The 19,065-nt window shown below is 34.0% G+C and overlaps 3 protein-coding genes across 3 annotated transcripts; 1 reads left to right on the forward strand and 2 right to left on the reverse strand.

Moving 5' to 3' along the window:
* Positions 1-10: 10 nt before the first annotated feature.
* LOC110991978 (fukutin-related protein) lies at positions 11-5,758 on the reverse strand. The gene is made up of 6 exons (XM_045634533.1): positions 4,864-5,758; positions 4,512-4,694; positions 3,236-3,408; positions 2,629-2,908; positions 1,906-2,036; positions 11-1,288 (listed from the first exon to the last, which is right to left on the reverse strand). The coding sequence occupies exons 1-5, from the start codon at positions 5,605-5,607 to the stop codon at positions 1,914-1,916; spliced, it is 1,503 nt and encodes a 500-aa protein (XP_045490489.1). The 5' UTR covers positions 5,608-5,758; the 3' UTR covers positions 11-1,288; positions 1,906-1,913.
* A 167-nt stretch (positions 5,759-5,925) lies between these two features.
* Positions 5,926-8,474, forward strand: LOC110991667 (ATPase ASNA1 homolog). The gene is made up of 5 exons (XM_022257130.2): positions 5,926-6,225; positions 6,329-6,434; positions 6,593-6,778; positions 7,111-7,248; positions 7,528-8,474. The coding sequence occupies exons 1-5, from the start codon at positions 6,107-6,109 to the stop codon at positions 7,978-7,980; spliced, it is 1,002 nt and encodes a 333-aa protein (XP_022112822.1). The 5' UTR covers positions 5,926-6,106; the 3' UTR covers positions 7,981-8,474.
* A 945-nt stretch (positions 8,475-9,419) lies between these two features.
* Positions 9,420-18,685, reverse strand: LOC110991464 (GPI ethanolamine phosphate transferase 3). Its single transcript, XM_022256829.2, has 9 exons — positions 17,987-18,685; positions 17,746-17,875; positions 17,253-17,474; positions 16,563-16,813; positions 16,269-16,420; positions 14,755-15,779; positions 13,951-14,142; positions 13,483-13,616; positions 9,420-10,438 (listed from the first exon to the last, which is right to left on the reverse strand). Exons 1-9 carry the CDS (start codon positions 18,515-18,517, stop codon positions 10,268-10,270), a joined length of 2,808 nt encoding a protein of 935 aa, XP_022112521.2. The 5' UTR covers positions 18,518-18,685; the 3' UTR covers positions 9,420-10,267.
* Between the last annotated feature and the right edge of the window lie 380 nt (positions 18,686-19,065).

Below are 19,065 nucleotides of genomic sequence, written 5' to 3' on the forward strand. Positions count from 1 at the left end.
ACATCCAAAATATGATTATTTTTATTTATTTTAAGCCATTCAGCGAAGCATTTTAAAGCTATTTATACAGTTGGTAAATCACAAAATTATTGCTTATACAGGTTGATATTAAATAAAAGAGCCGACTATTTATTGTCAACAGTGCCACAAACTTATATTATTAGATCTGATTACATGTGTAACACGTAAAATATGTTAATATATTTTTTTTACATTGTACATAAAATTAAAAGAAGTTCCTTTCCGGTTATAAAAAATTGTAACTAAAACAATGCTACCGCTTTGTCGCTTATAATTTACTACATATTAGTAAATATATATGATTACAGAATCTAATAAAAATAATGATGTACTGTTTTTTGACATCTGTGATCAATTCTACACAGTAAAGACAAACTGGATTCTATTCTAGTTGACACCTATCACCAGGCATAGAGCACTACTATTGTCTATGACATAATTGTGCGGTACATTTAAATTATTAAACTCTAACAAACAAAACATCACCATTAAATGGCCTTAATATCATTTAAACTTGACTAGATAGAGATCTTTACAACCTTGAACAATAATATTATCTAAATAATAAATAATTACACACAATCCTATATTTTAAACTAAAACACAATGGTATAAATATTAAATGTAAAGTTCAGTTGTATCTTATACCTAATGAAAACCTAAGTTTTATATGTTACCTAAAGAACATATTGAAACATTTTCAAAAAATTAATGTAATTAAAATATTATTTGGTTTTTGCCTTAAACATTAAAAACATAATAAAACAAATGCTTGGTAATCATCACATTTGAATGGCAACATTGTCTTTAAGAGTATTATTAATATTTGCGTTAGTGACTTTTATATGCAATTCAAAATTTTCTAATTATACCTCTTGTCTTCCCCACATCTCCATTGCTTGATGTCATGAAAGCTTGATTACAGAGTGCCCATACCAGACAAGATTAAGTAATTATTTTATTAAAAATTCACATTGTTGGTGTTACAGAGTAACAGGGCTGGTAAATAACCGACTGTATTAATATTATTAGTGTCCATCTTGTTTTCTAACTTATATAATATCACATACTAAATAAACGTGCTAAAAAGCATAAATGTCAATTTGGAAATTTTTGGTATCAAGTATTGCGAAGCAACCTTTTTTTTTATTTGTACCACAAAATTAGGACAAACACATGTCAAAATTAACATACATACGAAAATATAAAAAGCGGTGTCGTCCCTAAAATATGTGGACATGACCAGCGAAATCTTAATAAAGCATACCATCGTAGACCTGGAATGCGAGGCTGTGGCTAAACAACGTAAAGAAATCCTCGGAACAATGAGGTCGCTCCGAGAAGCCTACGAAGTGCCCAGGAAGCTTCTGTGCTTTTGGAAGGAGTTAGGCTGGCTTAGTTAGCCAGGACTTCAAGCACAACGGACCAATTAAGGGGCCGTTCATAAACTACGTTCGCATACAAGGGGGGGGGGGGGAGGGGTCTGGCCGAGTGTGACAAGATGTGACAAGGGGGGAGGGGGGGTATAGGGCAGCGTGACGTTCGCCATTTATTACATGACATGAGCGCGCACAACGGGTTTCTTTGTTTTTCCAATACTTGAGAGAGTAACGTTTCCACGTACCCTGCGCTCTCGATTCAGTAACAAATGAGAATACTATTTCTCTAGAATTTATCATACTCAGTAGGGGGGGAGGGGGTCTTAGTTTTTGTGACGAAATATTTCTAGGGGGGGTCACAAAAAGTGTGACACAGCGTGACAATGGGGGGGGAGGGGGTCAAAAAAAGCTGATTTCAGTGTGACGTATTTTATGAACGGCCCCTAAGAGTCTAATTGCGGAAAAGGAGTCCCCCACATACATACATACATACATCCAAGCATACCATCAAAATTACGGATAAAGAAGTTTAGGGCCAATTTTCTGGCTTCTCTCCAGAGAATTGGCGCCTAATTTGAGATCAAGAAATGCGCGTGCGTCGTTTGGTGCTGGAGATTGCCGACCTGCGAATTGAATCTGAAAGGCAACATTGTTAAAGCCGGGTCATGGAATTGATCATAATCTATATATATAAAAGAAAGTCGTGTTAGTTACACCACTTATAACTCAAGAACGGAAGAACAGATTTGTGTGAAAATTGGTATGTAGGTAGCTGAGAGCCAGGAGACGGACATAGGATACTTTTTATCCCGTTCGACAGCGTTCCCGTGGGACTTGACATGAAACGTCAGTCACTATAAAACGTGGTATAACAAAAAAGAATCATACTTGGAATAATAAAACGCAAATGATAGCTATGTAATTGACGTATAATGACAACTATGTAATGACGTATATATGACAATTTGATATTTGTAAGAAATCAATATTGAAACTATTTCTATTAAATAAATAATTAACAATTATAATGTAATGATAGTGCCATTACCCATTCGTATAATGAATGATTAATGTAGGTATTTAATTTTTTTGTATTTTTTCCAATAAAAAAACTGCTTATTAATTGCCATTAAGGCGGAACAAAGTTCGCCGGGTCAGCTAGTAACGTATGAAAATGTATTTTTTTAGTTTCTGTTTAGCCAATTAGTACATATTTGAAGATATATACCTGAGCAAGCGGGTGCAAGTGTCTTTCAGGGAACTCTCTCTGATGAGCCATCACCCAGTCAGCTGGCCACATAGTACCATTCTTTGGCGTAAAGGGAAGTATCAGAACGTAAACTCTATTTGTAGCCGAATAAGCCACTCTATAGTAATGCCCTTTTGTCGCACGTTCCCATACAAAGCCATCATTGTCTGCACCTCCACGTTGGAGCCAAGAAACTCTTGGCAAGTCGGCCGAGTGTATGCCGATTTCTGCATATTCCGCCCATGGTAAGAGATCTCCCCTAAAAACAATTTTCAACTAGAAAACAATTGACGCAATACGGATAATTCCAGAATTTTAAAATTTTAACATCTAAAAATTCCTGATGTAATGAAATCATTACCTACTTGAAATCAAGATGTTTTCAAGTACCTGTAGAGTATGTTTAAATTTACTAATGTCGAACATTCTACGTAAATGATGTTACGAATTTAAAAATGTATTAGATATATATTGGTTATAAAGAAAAATATGTATATATATATATCTATAGACCGAAGTAGTAGAAAAGATCTACGCGAGTAAAACTGCGGGGCATTGCTAGTAATAAAACAAATTTGAAAGTTACCGTACTACTGCACCAAGTAGTGAAGTGGTCTCAAGCCAACATCTAGCTCCGGCTTGTAATAATGCTCTTAGGACATGAGCTGCTGTTCTTCGTATATTTCTTCTACAACAAGGAGGAATATTTCGGCCGGCAAGTATATAGGATGGTGTACCTTGTACAGGCGGAAAACATCGCTGGAAAAATAGAATTACAAAAAAATATGTAACCCATTCCAGAAAAAACATCAGTTGTAAAATAAAATATTAAACTAACAATTATTCTACTATTCACAAGTAGCACAATGCAGAAATTCTGCTTAGTTTCTAATAACCTTGCTTTATTAACGCCTTTTTGCCGTCACAAAATCAAATTTACTAACTAAAGTTTAAAAAAAAAGGCGATCGCTCTAATCCGTCAAAATATCGCACGATAGCAATTTTTGCTGTGCTGCTATGGGCAGAGGCAATCGAATCCAATGTGGAAGCGCTACCGGTTAGCTGGAATATAGCTGTGCGTTCGATCGGGTGTGGCATAAAGCGCGCTTTTCTCAAAGCTTCCAACCTACGGGCTTTCCTAGAAATTACGCGACTGGATGTCAGCTTACTGGCCAATCGGAGCATCAAAGTAATCATTGACGTAACATGTTCGGAGCTTTAACCCGTGAACGATGGGGTCCCACAAGGATGTGTCCTATCCCCAACCCTGTTACTGTATATCAATGATATGTTGCAACTAAGAACGAACATACACTGAAATGCGGATGACAGCACTGGGGATACTCTTTATTTCTATTCTATGTATATTATTTCTCGAGCAGTTTGATTAGTACCGAAACAAACTTGTGTTTGCAGTCGAAACTCTCCTACGTCTCGGACTAGGGTAGACGCAATCTAGTCCAATTTAACCCGAAAAATATACAAGATTGCGCGTTTTCCGCTAAAAAAAGCACCCTTTGTCACTACTTCTCCTTTTGAAGACACTCTTCTTAAAGCTACAGCCAGCATCCGAATACTTGGCGTTGACATTCAGTTTCGCAAAAGAGAAGAGAGAGAGAAGAAAAGAGCGTACCAATTCATAAAAGGCCGGCAACGCATTCACAAAATCTCTGGCATTGAGTGTCCATAGGCACTATCACTATATCAATTAGGATCATGTGAGCATCCTGCCCGTTTGTGGCCTATTCAATTTTAAAAAAAAATTTTAAGGGCCTTGACTGTTTTTATCACATTTTGGTTTCAGGTATGTTGTAAGTATAAAGAATATTTAAATGACATTTTATTGATTTAAAATAAAATACCTGAGTTTCTCTTTTACAACCATACCACTGAACTCTGCCATCATCTCGTACAACTGCTTTGACACCCAGCTGTTTATAAAGTGCTATTCTATATTCTCGTTGCCGTTTTGATGCTTTTTGCTTTGATATAGGAGTTTTTAATACGCTTCTTCCAGAACTGAATTTGCCATCAATTATTTGTATCTGAAAATGATAGTTGATTTTCACCTTTACATAATACAGAAATTTGTGTTTAGACTAGTCAATATAATGTTAAACATAATAAAAATAGTGTCAGAAATTAATGATTTTTATAAAACTTGCCAATAGAAAATAAAATAAATGCAATGTTTTCTTATATGAATATGCTTACTTTAATTTTTCTCACTGCAGTCTGCAGATACAGTGACTCAGGAAAAGGAAACAAAAATGGATCAGGGAGTGTGTGTAATATTGAAGTCTTAAATATAACAGCATGCTGTCCTTGCACTGCATCACATATCTTTCCAGAAGCATCTTTGCTATACTGCAGGGTCCAATCTACATAGTTCCATTTCACTTGCTGACAAACTAAGCGGGAACCACCAACACCTACAGCTGTGCCTTGAGTTGGAGCGCTTGTAGCAGCCAATAGTAATTGCTGAAGTACACGGCGCGTTACACGTGTCGAATCAGGTACGAATAGCACGTACTCAGTAGAAATGTGTGATAGAGGCTTTAACTCGTTAGGAGAAGAGTCGAGTTTAAGGTCCAACGATACTATTTTCACATTACGTAATGTATTGTTTGATGTCGAAAATTGATACGGTGGATATTGTGGACTTTGATTTAAAATCAAAATTTGCATATTAGGATATGCCCCCATAAAAGATGCAACACTTTCGGCAACATCGTTTTCAAGCTCCTCAAACTGACGAAAAACAAGAGTTACTAATTTTGATAAATGTTTAGTAACCCTTGTATGACTGTTCAGTGCTGGAGCTACAGTTACGGGAGCTATCGGATAAAATTTGTAATGTGGTAAAATATAACCACATAACACAATAAAAGAGATTATAAAAACATAAACTTTTAAAGAAAGACGACCTCGAAGCAATCGATGTAAAATTATTTTCATACTGAATCTTTAGTATTCCAGATTCCTTTACTGCGCTTATAATTACGCATACTATTAATTTATTCATAAATTTTTTTAACTGCTTCTTGAATTTAATTTTCTTGTATTTTTATTTAATATTTGTAAATAAATTTGATCAATGATCATAGATTACTACAATATAATACTGACAATTGACATGCAACTAAACATTACGATATTGTCAAGTATAGTGTTATATCAAAGTGAAAATTAGTGACATTGATAATACGAGTTAAAATAAAAATGCCAATTGCCAATGGCAAAATCCTCATCCTATTGTATTGTCATTTGTGAATTGTGACTCGAGTCTCGATTTCTTATTTTCCCAACTGTAAATAATATTAGTCGTCATTTACTCGTGTACTTCTATACTCTACTAAATCTGTGTGTATTAATCTATGCCTCAACTTTTTGTGGTTACGGTTAATTAATTTTATACAACGAATTCTTATTCCAGTTAATAAAATTATTTCTAAACATGGGTGATAACACTGATTTTGAACCACTAGAGCCTTCTTTAAAGAATGTCATCGAACAAAAATCATTGCGTTGGATTTTTGTTGGTGGTAAAGGAGGTGTTGGTAAAACGACGTGCAGGTAAAATATTTGGTATTTAGCCACCGCATCCTGTAATTTCATAAGCTAGTAATAAGATGTAATAATAAAACATCTAATGTATTATTCCCAATTACAATTACAGTTGTAGTTTAGCAGTACAGCTGTCCAAAGTGCGAGAATCAGTTCTCATAATCTCTACAGATCCAGCACACAACATTTCTGATGCCTTTGATCAAAAGTTTTCAAAGGTAAGAATATATTTTTCATCAGTAGAATGATAGAATACCATATTTGTTTTTTTATTCTGTATATTTTGTTGCTTTTGAAGATGTTTGATTTTGCTATAAATTTTGCAATCATAGTCATAATTTAAAAAAGGATTTATAATTATGTGATACATAATCAGGTACCAACTAAAGTAAAGGGATTTGAAAATCTTTTTGCTATGGAAATTGATCCAAATGTTGGATTAACCGAATTACCTGAAGAATATTTCGAAGGAGAAGCAGAGGCAATGAGACTGGGTAAAGGTGTGATGCAGGAAATTGTTGGAGCATTCCCTGGAATAGATGAAGCTATGAGTTATGCTGAGGTATTGAATTTTTTGCAATATTGCACCAATATTTCTTATAGGCTATTGCAGCTAAAGGTAAGATTCAGAGTTGAGACTTAATAGTCCTAAGTATGATTTATGATATATCCAATATGTGAAATCTTTCTATGTTTTTTACACATTTGGAAGTTATACTTGCCTTGATCTTAACTGCTTTGGTATTATTCATACTTTAAAGATAAATCATGAAAATATTACACAATTTTAGTCTAAAATATGTTACTGTAATAAAAAAAATATTCATTCTTATGATTAAATGTAAAATTGGTAACTCTTTCATATCAGTAACTATGTAAATTTTCAATTTCCAGGTTATGAAATTAGTAAAAGGCATGAACTTCAGCACTGTGGTGTTTGACACTGCACCAACAGGACACACTTTACGTTTACTGTCTTTCCCTCAAGTTGTAGAAAAAGGGCTTGGTAAACTTATGCTCTTGAAATCCAAGGTAAATAATATTATTGTTGATTCATCAATTTGCAGACGTGAACTAATTTTATTACTATTATTACTAAAATATTTTCAGTCATTAAAATATGAGATCCTAATGTTAAAAAGTTCTGGAGGAAATAGTTAGTACAGCATGAAGCATTTCTTATTCTGTTCCATTTTCTTATCATTATGGATGGTAAAGTAACATTCTTCTTAGAGAATTTTATAACTGAGTCGTAATGAATTTTATAAGTGATTTATACCTGAAATCTATTATTATTTCTGTAATTTGCAGGTTGCACCATTCATCAACCAAGTTGCATCTCTATTTGGCATGGCAGACTTTAATTCAGATATGTTTAGCAATAAAATGGATGAAATGCTATCTATCATACGACAAGTGAACACACAGTTCAAAGATCCCAATCAGACAACTTTTGTGTGTGTTTGTATAGCCGAATTTCTGTCTTTGTACGAAACAGAGAGACTTGTACAGGAACTTACTAGGTGTGGCATTGATACACACAATATTATTGTTAATCAACTTTTATTGAGGGCTTCTGCGCCTTGTGAACTATGTGCAGCAAGGCATAAAGTTCAAGAGAAATATCTTGAACAAATAGCAGATTTGTATGAAGACTTTCATGTCACAAAATTACCACTTTTAGATAAAGAGGTCAGGGGTGCAGATGCTGTTAATTCTTTTTCTGAATATTTGATTAAACCTTATAAACCATCATCTCCATAATAAAATCCTGTGATTCCTTTGTAGAAAAAAATATGTTTTAAATATTCTATATTGAACTATATAAAAAAAACAATGAATATATTGTAATAATTTTAACCAAAAGACTGCAGGCTGTTAAGCTGCATTTTAAAATTACATCATGGAAGATAATTTAAAACATCAATAGTTTTCAAAAGAAATAAAGCTTTATTTTTTTTCTACAAAACATTTTGTAGATTAAATCTAATGACAAGAAGTTAAATTCCCGTGCTTGACACAGCTATATTAAATACACATGGTCATAATGTTTTATTACTTTTTAGTTTTAAATATTGATTGAACATAGATGAATGCTAGAATTAGGGGACTCATATGTCAATACTAGGAAATAGGACTATATACAATATACAGAAATTGACGTCATAATACTACCCCATCTTTATTGCTGGTGTTTTTTTGCTGTATTTATTATGAAAATGTAATTTATATTTGTATAATTAAAATATTGTTGAATATACTTAATTTTTAATACTTTACGCCCCCATAGCATGGAACCATTTCTCATTTCTGTATGAAAATAAGTAAATACTTTTGATTATTTTTAAGAGTACATTTATAATGGAAAATATATTGCGACACAAATAGTATAGGGTAATCGGGTGATAAGGTGTAAAGTATGTGTGTATTTATATACAGTCAGTATATTATAGCGCCATCAGGAGTAGTTGCATTGCTTTATATTATGACACTATGTAAAAATAATAATAATCTTTATTTTATTTTCTCACTAAAACGTTATACATGATAAGTTACAACTATTTATTAATGTATGTAAATAATTTTCATTCTTCTTTTGAGGGATAGTTGTTTATGTGAGACTGATGCCTGCTAAAGGTTGAGCATCTGTGTTACAGGTCATCAGGCCTCCGCCACTTCGCATCGACAAAAGATAATAAATAATAGAGAAAAAAAATTTAATTAGGTTAGGGAGCGTCCAAGTATTACGTCACGCAATTCTTTGAGATTTTGTACCCAATAGTAAAACGTTCAATAATTTTTTTATGCCTGAAAGTTACCATTAATTGATGTAAAGCATCGAAAAGCCGAAAATAATATTAACAATGTCGTATATTTCAATCCCTGCCCCGCATCGTAACCCTTTTACCCCAAATCCCCTCAAATTCGTTACGTAATACTTTAGCTCCCTTAGGTTACTCGGGATAAGGTATGCTTTTAGGAATAAAATAAGGTATTTCTTGTGCCCACTGTGTATTAAAAATTGTGGTAAACGATTAGTATAAAGAAATTATCAAAGATACATACAAAAATGAGTTTTCTTGACATTTCGCTTGAGCCCCAAATTTTTACACAAATTACAACACTGACAAATATTATGTCAAACGTCATACTGACTTATAATATGTTATTGTACAATTCAACCCTCATAAATAAAACAATGCTTTCATCTAAATATTTATTAAACACCATTAAATTAACAATAATTATTAAAATGTAAAATAGCAATACTGTCTTTATCTTTGTATTATGGCAGTGTTAATAGGGTGGTACACAGCATTTACATAAAGTGAAAATTCTAACATTATTTACACAAACTGGTATCAGTTTAAATAACTTTTCATAATACATAAAATGTATATTGCAAAATACTACCCTTTTATAACCCTAGTACCTACTAGACTTTAATTAACATTCCGATAATCTCTAACAAATTCAAAACGTAATCTCACAACTTGTTCAGCTACGCACTAAAAATGCTTTGGCGATTAACTTCTATTTATTCTAACGGCCCATTAAAAACACAAACCTAGAATTTGGGGCCCAAAAACCCCGTAATTAATGTACCTAAAGTGCAAAGTAGTATACTATGTATATGTAAAACAAGTCGTGTAATAAATGCGAACATAGTTGACAGTAATATCGTTGTTTATATATATACATATATCTATTATTGTGCTTTTTCTGAAAATAGGTATATATTATATGTTAAAATTATTAATCAATCTTGAAACGTTCTCCATAATTTAAATGGACCCGTAATTCAGATATACATCTATAGTTGTAATCTCAGTCATATCATTTGTGATATTGAAATTAACATTGGAGTTAGATTCACGATTTAGACTTAAAGAATCGGGCCTAGTTGGAAAATTTTGCTCATGCGCCACAAATAACCAGAAGCTCTTAATTTCGATTTAAAACCCAACAATAAGTGTACATTTGATAAAATTTTGAACCATATAAATTCGTAACAAAATATTAACTAACATCAGTCTATCTATGATTTGTGTCAACTAGATTTATTTGGTGATAGATGCCAGGCCGTGAGCGTGGCGCCGATAAGTGAGCCAAAAAGGGCAGCTCCACAGGCGCCATATTCAAAAATAAGCTTGGGTGTGAATACGCCCCATATCATGAGATGTCGGCAGTGTATCGTTGCTGATAAAGCACACGCTAATACCTGGAAATGTAATGTTAATAACATGTCAGAGATAATGATAATTTTTTGATGATGAAAACATTGCTGATGAGTAGGGATGCCTTAATGACGTGGAATAAGTGATGCCTATCTTATGTTCTATAATAAAAGTATTATATTTTTTCATTTTATTATAGGACATTAAAAAACGCAAAATGTAGGTAATTAGGATTATTATAAGAGTCAAATGGCTCAGCTACGAAATGGACCACGAAAGAAATAAAACCAAAACTAGATCTCATATTAAAGAACTCGCATCTGCAAAGTTGTATAATCTGTCTAGCAATAATATAGCCAAATGGTATAAAATAATTTAAGAATATATTTTTTTATATGTTATTTTACGAAAAACTTTGACAGAATTTTATCACGTGACTATATGTATAGTCACGTGATAATTGTCTCAATATTCACACGTTAATCACGTTATATCACGTCAATTAATTTAAATGAGATTTTTTTTAATACTCAAAGTAATCCTATTTTAATAAATAAAACTACCCAGTTTATAACAAACATCCTGTCTGTCAATAGGTTGTTTAAATTTTGAGATTTGTTTGAACCCGTCTCAACGCCGAATTCGATTTATCAGATTAAGGGCCTCTTTCACAATGTATGGATAAAGTGCCAAATAGCTTGTCCGGATAAGTTCTAAATAATCTATTTATTACTTATTGGTAGGATAAACAGTATTTTTGCGTTTCACGACTGTCAGATAGCGCTATTCGTCATGAAATACGAAGTTTCTTATTCGGAACTTTTATATTTCGAATAATTTATGTGTTGCATAGCTATTTGGTACTTTATCCATACATTGTGAATCAGACCCTTAGTGATTTAAAACTAATACTATAATATAGATTAATTGATAACAATTTCATTGAATTTTTTTACATGATATTCTTTTGATAATATTATATTATATCGCATATTATACTAGAAGTAACATCCAATAAGACATGAAATATATATTTAAGATAAATATATTATAATATAAATATGTATCACTACATAGTATAAAACAAAGTCGCTTTCTCTGTCCCTATGTCCCTTTGTATGCTTAAATCTTTGAAACTACGCAACGGATTTTGATGTGGTTTTTTTAAATAGATAGAGTGATTCAAGAGGAAGGTTTATATGTATAATATAATCCATTAAATAGTGGAGAAGTACTGTTATTTTTGAGGTTTCTAATGTGATCTGATGTCGTAAATAATTACATTTTTCCGCTTACATTGCAAACGCAGGCTGAACCCTACGAGTTTTACCAAAATAATGTACTAAGTATTGTACACATTGAAAAGGTCTACAGAAAAGTCCATGATGGTATATGTCTATCTCTTATGGATAACCCACAATAACTTTTTTTTGTCATTTACTTTTTACGAATTACACGAAAATTAACGAAGATACACGAAAATTAACGAAGATAAACGAAAATACACGAAAATAAACGAAGGTAAACGAAGATAAACGAAAATAAATGAAAATAAACGAAGTTTTTTTTTTTTTTTTTTTTTATAGAACAGGGGGCAAACGGGCAGGAGGCTCACCTGATGTTAAGTGATACCGCCGCCCATGGACACCCTCAATGCCAGAGGGCTCGCGAGTGCGTTGCCGGCCTTTTAAGAATTGGTACGCTCTTTTCTTGAAGGACCCTAAGTCGAATTGGTTCGGAAATACTTCAGTTGGCAGCTGGTTCCACAGAGTGGTGGTGCGCGGCAAAAACTGCCTGGAAAAACGCGCAGTTGTGGAACGGCGGACGTCGAGGTGATACGGGTGGAATTTCGTATTCTGCCTCGACGTCCGATGATGAAACTCAGCTGCAGGTATTAATCCGAACAACTCCTCTGAACACTCTCCATGGTAAATGCGGTAGAAGATGCAGAGAGACCCCACATCTCTACGCAACGCCAAAGGATCAAGCCGCTTGGAGAGATTTTGGTCGTCAGCGATTCGAACCGCTCTTCGTTGAATACGGTCAAGTGGAAGAAGCTGGTACTGGGGAGCACCCGCCCAAAGGTGGGAACAGTACTCCATGTGGGGCCGAATTTGCGCTTTATATAGTTGCAAGCGGTGGCCCGGAGTGAAGTACCGTCTCGCCCTGCTGAGCACACCGAGCTTTTTGGAGGCTAATTTTGCCTTTCCTTCCAAGTGACCGCGAAACTGAACGTCGTTCGATATGTCAACGCCAAGTATTCCAATGCTGGCTGTGGCTTTAAGGAGAGTGTTTTCGAAAAGAGGAGTAGCGACAAAGGGTGTTTTTTTAGCGGAAAACGCGCAAACTTCAAACGAAAATACACGACTATAAACGAAGATACTCGAAAAAAACATGGTACACTGTGGTTAAATCGTTAAATTTGAAAATGTTAAAAATGTTTAAATTGCGAGTCGATTATCAGTGTTAGGATTTATATTTTATTCATTTAATAACGCGCGTACATAAGATTCATAAAACAAATTGACTGTGACGTCAGCTTTGGCGTGTCACTATTTCATTCTTTTATTTACTTAATATTATTACGTTTTATTGCTAGGCTATTTGTACAATCTTCTTATTTTTATAGATAAGACGATGACGGTATTTGTTCAGCGATATGGTGTACTTTTAACATCTAGATTCAGGTATTTACACGGCCGTGTTATCTAAAGTTTTTCATTATTTCACTTCAAGATAAAAAAATAACGATACATTTTCCTTGAAACAAAAATACTTGCAGTATTTGGTATATTAATAATAAAAGAAGTTTATAAACCAGAAACAAAAACTACGTCAAAAAATAAATTAATTTTAAATAAAAGATAATCGAGTCATACATAATATTATCGCTTTTATAGAATATCATGTATGTAGTATGTATTATGTATCATGAAGCACAAAACTTAAAATCCTTGGAGACATCAGTTAAACTCACTTCAAGGAGAGGACAGTAAAACGTATAAACTGATAACTGAACTAAAAGTTGAGTTCGCAAAACTTAAAACTAACTTTAAACACGCATGCGTCAGAATTATGATAAACTTACTCGTATAGCAAAACACAATGAATATTTGAGGCACAGCGAGAAGACGGAAGCTAATTGTGATCTCGGTCCCATCGCTCCATTCTTTCCCCACAACGCCAAAAGTGGAACCGTTGCACCAAACATCATAGGCATTCCTGTGAAAATTGTCTTGTTTAAGGGAGAGTGTTTATTGGGGTTAAAATGTAGTGGAGCCGTTATGTTGCTTACGTATTACTTGAACGGCCTCTTTATATAGATTTTGGTTTGAGATTTCTGTAATTATTTTTTGGAGCTGAAAATTTCTTTCTTTTAATAACTTCTGTTTAGTCGAGTTGAGAAACAAAAATCTAATTAGCTATAATGGTAAAAAGCCACAAGCCAGAAAAGGTTCTAGGATCTCAAACAAACAAAAATAAATTTTAATAATCAATATCATCCGTCCTACAAGCGGTACAATCGTTGCTACAAATGGTATTAGCAGTAACTTACCAAACAAATTCAATATCAGCAGTATGAAGGAGACGACTGGGCCGAAAGCGCTGTAGTTGGGGTCACCGGCGTGGAACACCGGCGTCCAGCTAATATGGCTTAAGGTAGGGTGGTGTCCAGAACCATAGAAATTGTATGAAGCTACCAGCGCCCATAAACACGCCAAAGTAGAACTACTTCGGGATGATAAAGCTGAAAATAAGGACATCGTCAACATTGTGTAGTCGTTAGTAGGCACACATTACGTGACTACTTGGTGAATATTTGCGTAACACAAAACCGAAAAAAAGATAAATAAAACTCAGTTTAATGTTCTTTTTACTGTGTATATGCGAGTCTATTTTGACTATTACATTAGCAGTATATATTACGCCATTAGTAGGTTCAATGGAGAAATCAAGTTTTACCAGCATTATTTTACTATATTTCTCACTTTTTCTAAATACATCAATTAAATAATTTTTGTATTTATTTTGTAAATTTAGGTAGTCTGGTGACTAAAGTCAACCAATGTTTGTAAGAAGATAATATTTAAGAGTATGATGTCCTACTAGAAAAGCTACTTAGCATAGAACAGTTCCTTGAGCCATCTTTTGAGTAATTTAGAAGTCCAGTATGAAAACACGAAGAAGGTAAAAAATACCTAAAATATTGCAGAAAAACACCTCAGGCCTAAGTTCGGAAGTAGTTGTAAAAAAATGTGAACAATGTTTAAACATTGTTAAATGTAATGCTTACTTTACACTATATTAAAGTTATTTTAATAAAATTTATTACAAAATAAATTGTTGTTTATACACTTACATGCTTTTGACGATCCATCGTTCTTCATCAATGACACCATGTTAAGTATCAAAAAGCCGGATAGCAACGCCAGCGCAGCAGTCGGCGCGTAAGACGCTCCCAGGACCAAACAATTGGCTAAATAAAACAACAAGCCACAGACTATGAGCGGAGTCACCGGTCCATTGCGGTCTTTTTTCAACAGCAGACCGAACATAGTAGCGATGAAGAACCATGCAACGCGTGCAAGCAGCCTAGATCTATTGGGCGATCCCAAAGAACCCCAGCCAACCGCCCAATGCGCACACGTGAAGATCCCTGCAATCACTATTCCGTACCCTCTCCAAGAAACCTGTCGCCTAGCAACCGCAACAACAGCTGCCACCGAACCCAACGCCATTACCAACGCTGCCCTAGACGCTTGTCCACTGTTCACATTATCCCCCGCTGTCCAACAATCCCCTTGCTCCTCTCTGCACCCCCTATAAGGCCTCGTCAACGCGAAAACTAACCCACAACCAGCCCACAAGGCTAAAGCTTTTAAGCTGCCGATATTCCACGCTATAAGCCCTATCACGCTCAAGGATAAATACGATAAAACGGCCCCCTCCTCTATCACATAACTATTAGATGCCAAAACCGCAGCGGAAGCGAATAAAACAGTTCGAGCGAAACGCTCATAAAACGGCGTGCGATTCTCATACCATTTCTGCGAAATTCCATCCCAGTGCAATATAACAAGAGCACCAGTTAACGCCCCAGATATTAAACCAGTCGTTAAAATTATTGCACTCTCTAAGTCTGTGAATAGCTGCCAATAATGGCCCATGTAGCATAAAGATATACATATCGCCATGGATATTAAACCGGTGGGCACAAATGAACTTGAGAATACATGAGGAATGCGATCTATGGAAATGCCGTCAGCAATAATCCAATTGAAAAATATGGCCAGTAATAATAAAAGGAGAGCCCTCAACATGGCTAACGAATCAAACTCGACCCACACTTCACGAAAGATGGCGCGTATATTATCCATGAGTGTTCTGAAACAAAAGACATGTTTCAAGAATTATTAAAGTTTTGATCCAAGTAAGCGGAAACCGAAATCTAGGGCCCAAACAACAGTCAAATAACAAGTAAACACAATGTAACAGTTAAAAGCCAAGCAATAAAAGAAATTACAGTAATTTAGCGAGCGGTCAAGTATTACGTAATGAATTTGGGGGGGGGAGTTTGGGGTAAAATTTTACTATGCGTGGCGGGGATTGAATTATGCATTAATATTACTTTCGACTTTCCGATACTTTACACCACATAAATAGCAACTTATAGTTTTAAGAGTCACTAGGTGGTAACGAAACGTTTTACTATTGGGTACGGAAAAACGTTGCGGCTCGTTACATGGGGGGGGGCGGGTCAAAAATTACGTGACTTAATACTTAAACGCTAGCTTACCTAGATTTTCTAACCTAAAATGGTTTTACTTAGACATTTATTTACTTAGACCAAAAATTTATTAAAAACTAATTTACCTAACATCTGCAACATATGTTTTGAGATCCTCTTCCGAAACTATATTCGACGCCTTTTCAATTTGATCTCTTGTAGAATTAATTAACTCAGCCAATCTATCAAGAGATACTTGTTGAGACTCTTCCCCATATCTTACCAAGTATTGAGTCACCTAAAATTTTATATTGCATTTCAAAGCTAACATCAGAAGCCTTAGAATTATATGTAATATCAATTCATATGTCAAATATTATAAAGTTCTCCAATGAGTAATAACCAAAATCACACAATTTATGAAAATGAGTAAATCCTACCTGTTTCAAATTGTTCGTTAGATGCAACAATGTGTTTGATGCCTTCATATGGGGTAGTAAAGGCAGCAACACATTACCTAAAGATGGTGCTGGGGGTGGCAATGCTAAAGCAGCACACACAGTAGGTGCCAAATCTGTTTGTTGTATTTCCCTTCCTGGAGCAATTTCATCTCCACCACCAGCTAATCCGCCTTTATAGTAGGCAAATATTGCAGCTGTTCTTTCTGCCTTAGTCTCCCCACCATGGTCACCTGAACAAAATTATTTTAAGCCTAGGATATAAAAAATAATTGAAATTAACTAATAAGTCTTTACCTGTCCCTCTGTCTGCATGCAACAAGTATAATTTGAAATTTTAAAAGGGTATAAAACATTTAAAAAAGTAATATAAGTCGGAGCAATGGGACTTGTATCAGCTGCCATTTTGATTATTTAATAACTTCTATGTCAAATTAGTTGAAATCAGTTAAGATCTACAATCTAATAGTCTTTATTTAGTAGATCTTAACTGATTTGAACTAATTTGACTTGGAGGTTATTAAATAATGAAAATGGCAGCTGATACCAGCATCATTGCACTGACATATATAATAAATAGTTTATCTCTGAATGTACCGAATTTTAATAAGAAATTTAAATAAGGAATGTGGGACTGTGTACTTTAAGTTGTGAATATATTACACTATATACCTGTCTCAGTCATTCCATGATCACCAATTACATACATTATTGCATCAGAAGGCAAAACATCTATAATTTTCTCGAGTCTTGAATTTGTTTCATTAAGTTTCCGAGCCATTTCTGCATGATTAGGCCCATATCTATGGCCTGCATGATCTACACCCAAGTAGTGAGCCAACAATATGTTCCAATCATTCTTTTTCAGTTCATCAAAAATTTTGGAATCCACTTCTGCAATAAATTTGCTTCATGTAAAATTTATCTTACCTGAGATAGTTTTTTATAGGAAATTAAATTACACTACATGTTTATTTAAATTAAGAAAATATAAACAGAAGAAAATATAGATTTTTCTTTTTACTTCTATACATCATATAATGTTCAACAGTATGGAATTTCATAACTGTTATGCAGCTAATATGTTTTGCTATGCTAGTTTAGTTTAGCTATAGAAGCATCATTAACTATTTTTTTTTATAAGCAAAGTAGTCAAAGCCATTACCAGTATCAACAGTATCCAAGTCCCAAGTATGAAATGAGTAAAGGGCATGAGATCTTAGCCATCGCTGAGGCAACAAGCGTGCCCAGGTGTCATCTCCTAATAATACAGCATGACCACCACTTTTGGTTACCTATTTCAATCAGATTTATAAAAAAAAAATTGGCAATATATATACAAAAGAACTGGTTTTAACTTAATAAAATTTATAAGTGTAATAAATACTACCTCAGGATTTGTTTACCTGATCAATTATGTTATCTTCATGTAACTCCATTGCTGCAAAATTTGAGCTAGCATCTACAAAAGTAGGCAGAGATCCTGTGACTAAGGCCTTTACTCTCTGAAAAGTTGTTGTAGGTGGATCTGCCATAAAGCGGAAAATACGTGTTTTTTCTGGCCATTTTTTTAATGTTTTGTAAATCACGGGCAGTCGGTTTTGATAGTGTAAAGGGTTTTCTAAATTAGGATTGTACTCCGTGAAATCATAACGAAGTGCATCAACCAATATAAGTACAACCCTCCTTGACACCAGTGGACAAATTAAAGGTGACCCAGGATTATTCAATATACGCTCAATTCTCTCAGATTCACTGCATACTGTCGAAACACCAGACTTTTTGTCACATTGAATTAAATCTTGTCCAATACATTCAGATACATCACTTAGGGTTTTACGAGACAGCAAAAACCCGTGTCCAAACATTAATGTTGCTGACATTATCAAATAGGAAAACCAAATAAGATATAGAATAAAGTTCCATTTTTCTTTCATCTTTTGTAAATATCCAAATAAACCATTTATCGATGAAATATTGGTATTAAATCATTAAAGAAAACTAATAATAGAGATGGATATTCATATCATATTAAAAAAATATATTTTTAATAGATTAAATGATAATTAATCATTATCTCAATAATCTGAACCGCACCGTAAAAATTGCGATTTTATAAATTTAAATTATTACACTGACAAATTTAGGTTTTGACAGTCGGCTGACAGCTTACATTTATGATCTTTATTTGACTCTAGTCTGTATAAATCTTGGAACAAAGACAGAAATCGCATAAAAAGTAAGAGTCCTACATATAACATAGAGATATTTTATATACTAGGAGTGCTGTATATTTAGCCCTAAACATTATGCGTATCAGCGAAAGACAATCCTAATTAAGGATTAAGACGTTGTTCAAACATTTGCTATTGAAGTCGAAGTCGTACATACATAAAAAAAAGAAACAATGCTTTATAAAATTGTTCAATTTATTGCAAAAAATAAATATGTCATCCAAAACTGTTGACAAAGATGTCAATTACAA

Source organism: Pieris rapae, chromosome 3 (assembly GCF_905147795.1).
Source record: "Pieris rapae chromosome 3, ilPieRapa1.1, whole genome shotgun sequence".
NCBI classification, from domain to species: Eukaryota; Metazoa; Arthropoda; class Insecta; order Lepidoptera; family Pieridae; genus Pieris; species Pieris rapae.

What these genes read in the sequence shown, in the direction of transcription:
- LOC110991978 (XM_045634533.1), bottom strand. Translation starts at nt 5,607, where the DNA reads ATGAAAATAATTTTACATCGATTGCTTCGAGGTCGTCTTTCTTTAAAA. An exon ending in CTGCAGTGAGAAAAATTAAA is followed by an intron (nt 4,695 to 4,863) that starts GTAAGCATATTC and finishes TATCATTTTCAG; the next exon opens with ATACAAATAATTGATGGCAA. An exon ending in GTTGTAAAAGAGAAACTCAG is followed by an intron (nt 3,409 to 4,511) that starts GTATTTTATTTT and finishes CTATTTTTCCAG; the next exon opens with CGATGTTTTCCGCCTGTACA.
- LOC110991667 (XM_022257130.2), top strand. Translation starts at nt 6,107, where the DNA reads ATGGGTGATAACACTGATTTTGAACCACTAGAGCCTTCTTTAAAGAAT. An exon ending in GTTGGTAAAACGACGTGCAG is followed by an intron (nt 6,226 to 6,328) that starts GTAAAATATTTG and finishes TTACAATTACAG; the next exon opens with TTGTAGTTTAGCAGTACAGC. An exon ending in AAGCTATGAGTTATGCTGAG is followed by an intron (nt 6,779 to 7,110) that starts GTATTGAATTTT and finishes TTCAATTTCCAG; the next exon opens with GTTATGAAATTAGTAAAAGG.
- LOC110991464 (XM_022256829.2), bottom strand. Translation starts at nt 18,517, where the DNA reads ATGAAAGAAAAATGGAACTTTATTCTATATCTTATTTGGTTTTCCTAT. An exon ending in AAGATAACATAATTGATCAG is followed by an intron (nt 17,876 to 17,986) that starts GTAAACAAATCC and finishes TGATTGAAATAG; the next exon opens with GTAACCAAAAGTGGTGGTCA. An exon ending in TCATGGAATGACTGAGACAG is followed by an intron (nt 16,814 to 17,252) that starts GTATATAGTGTA and finishes AATTTTGTTCAG; the next exon opens with GTGACCATGGTGGGGAGACT.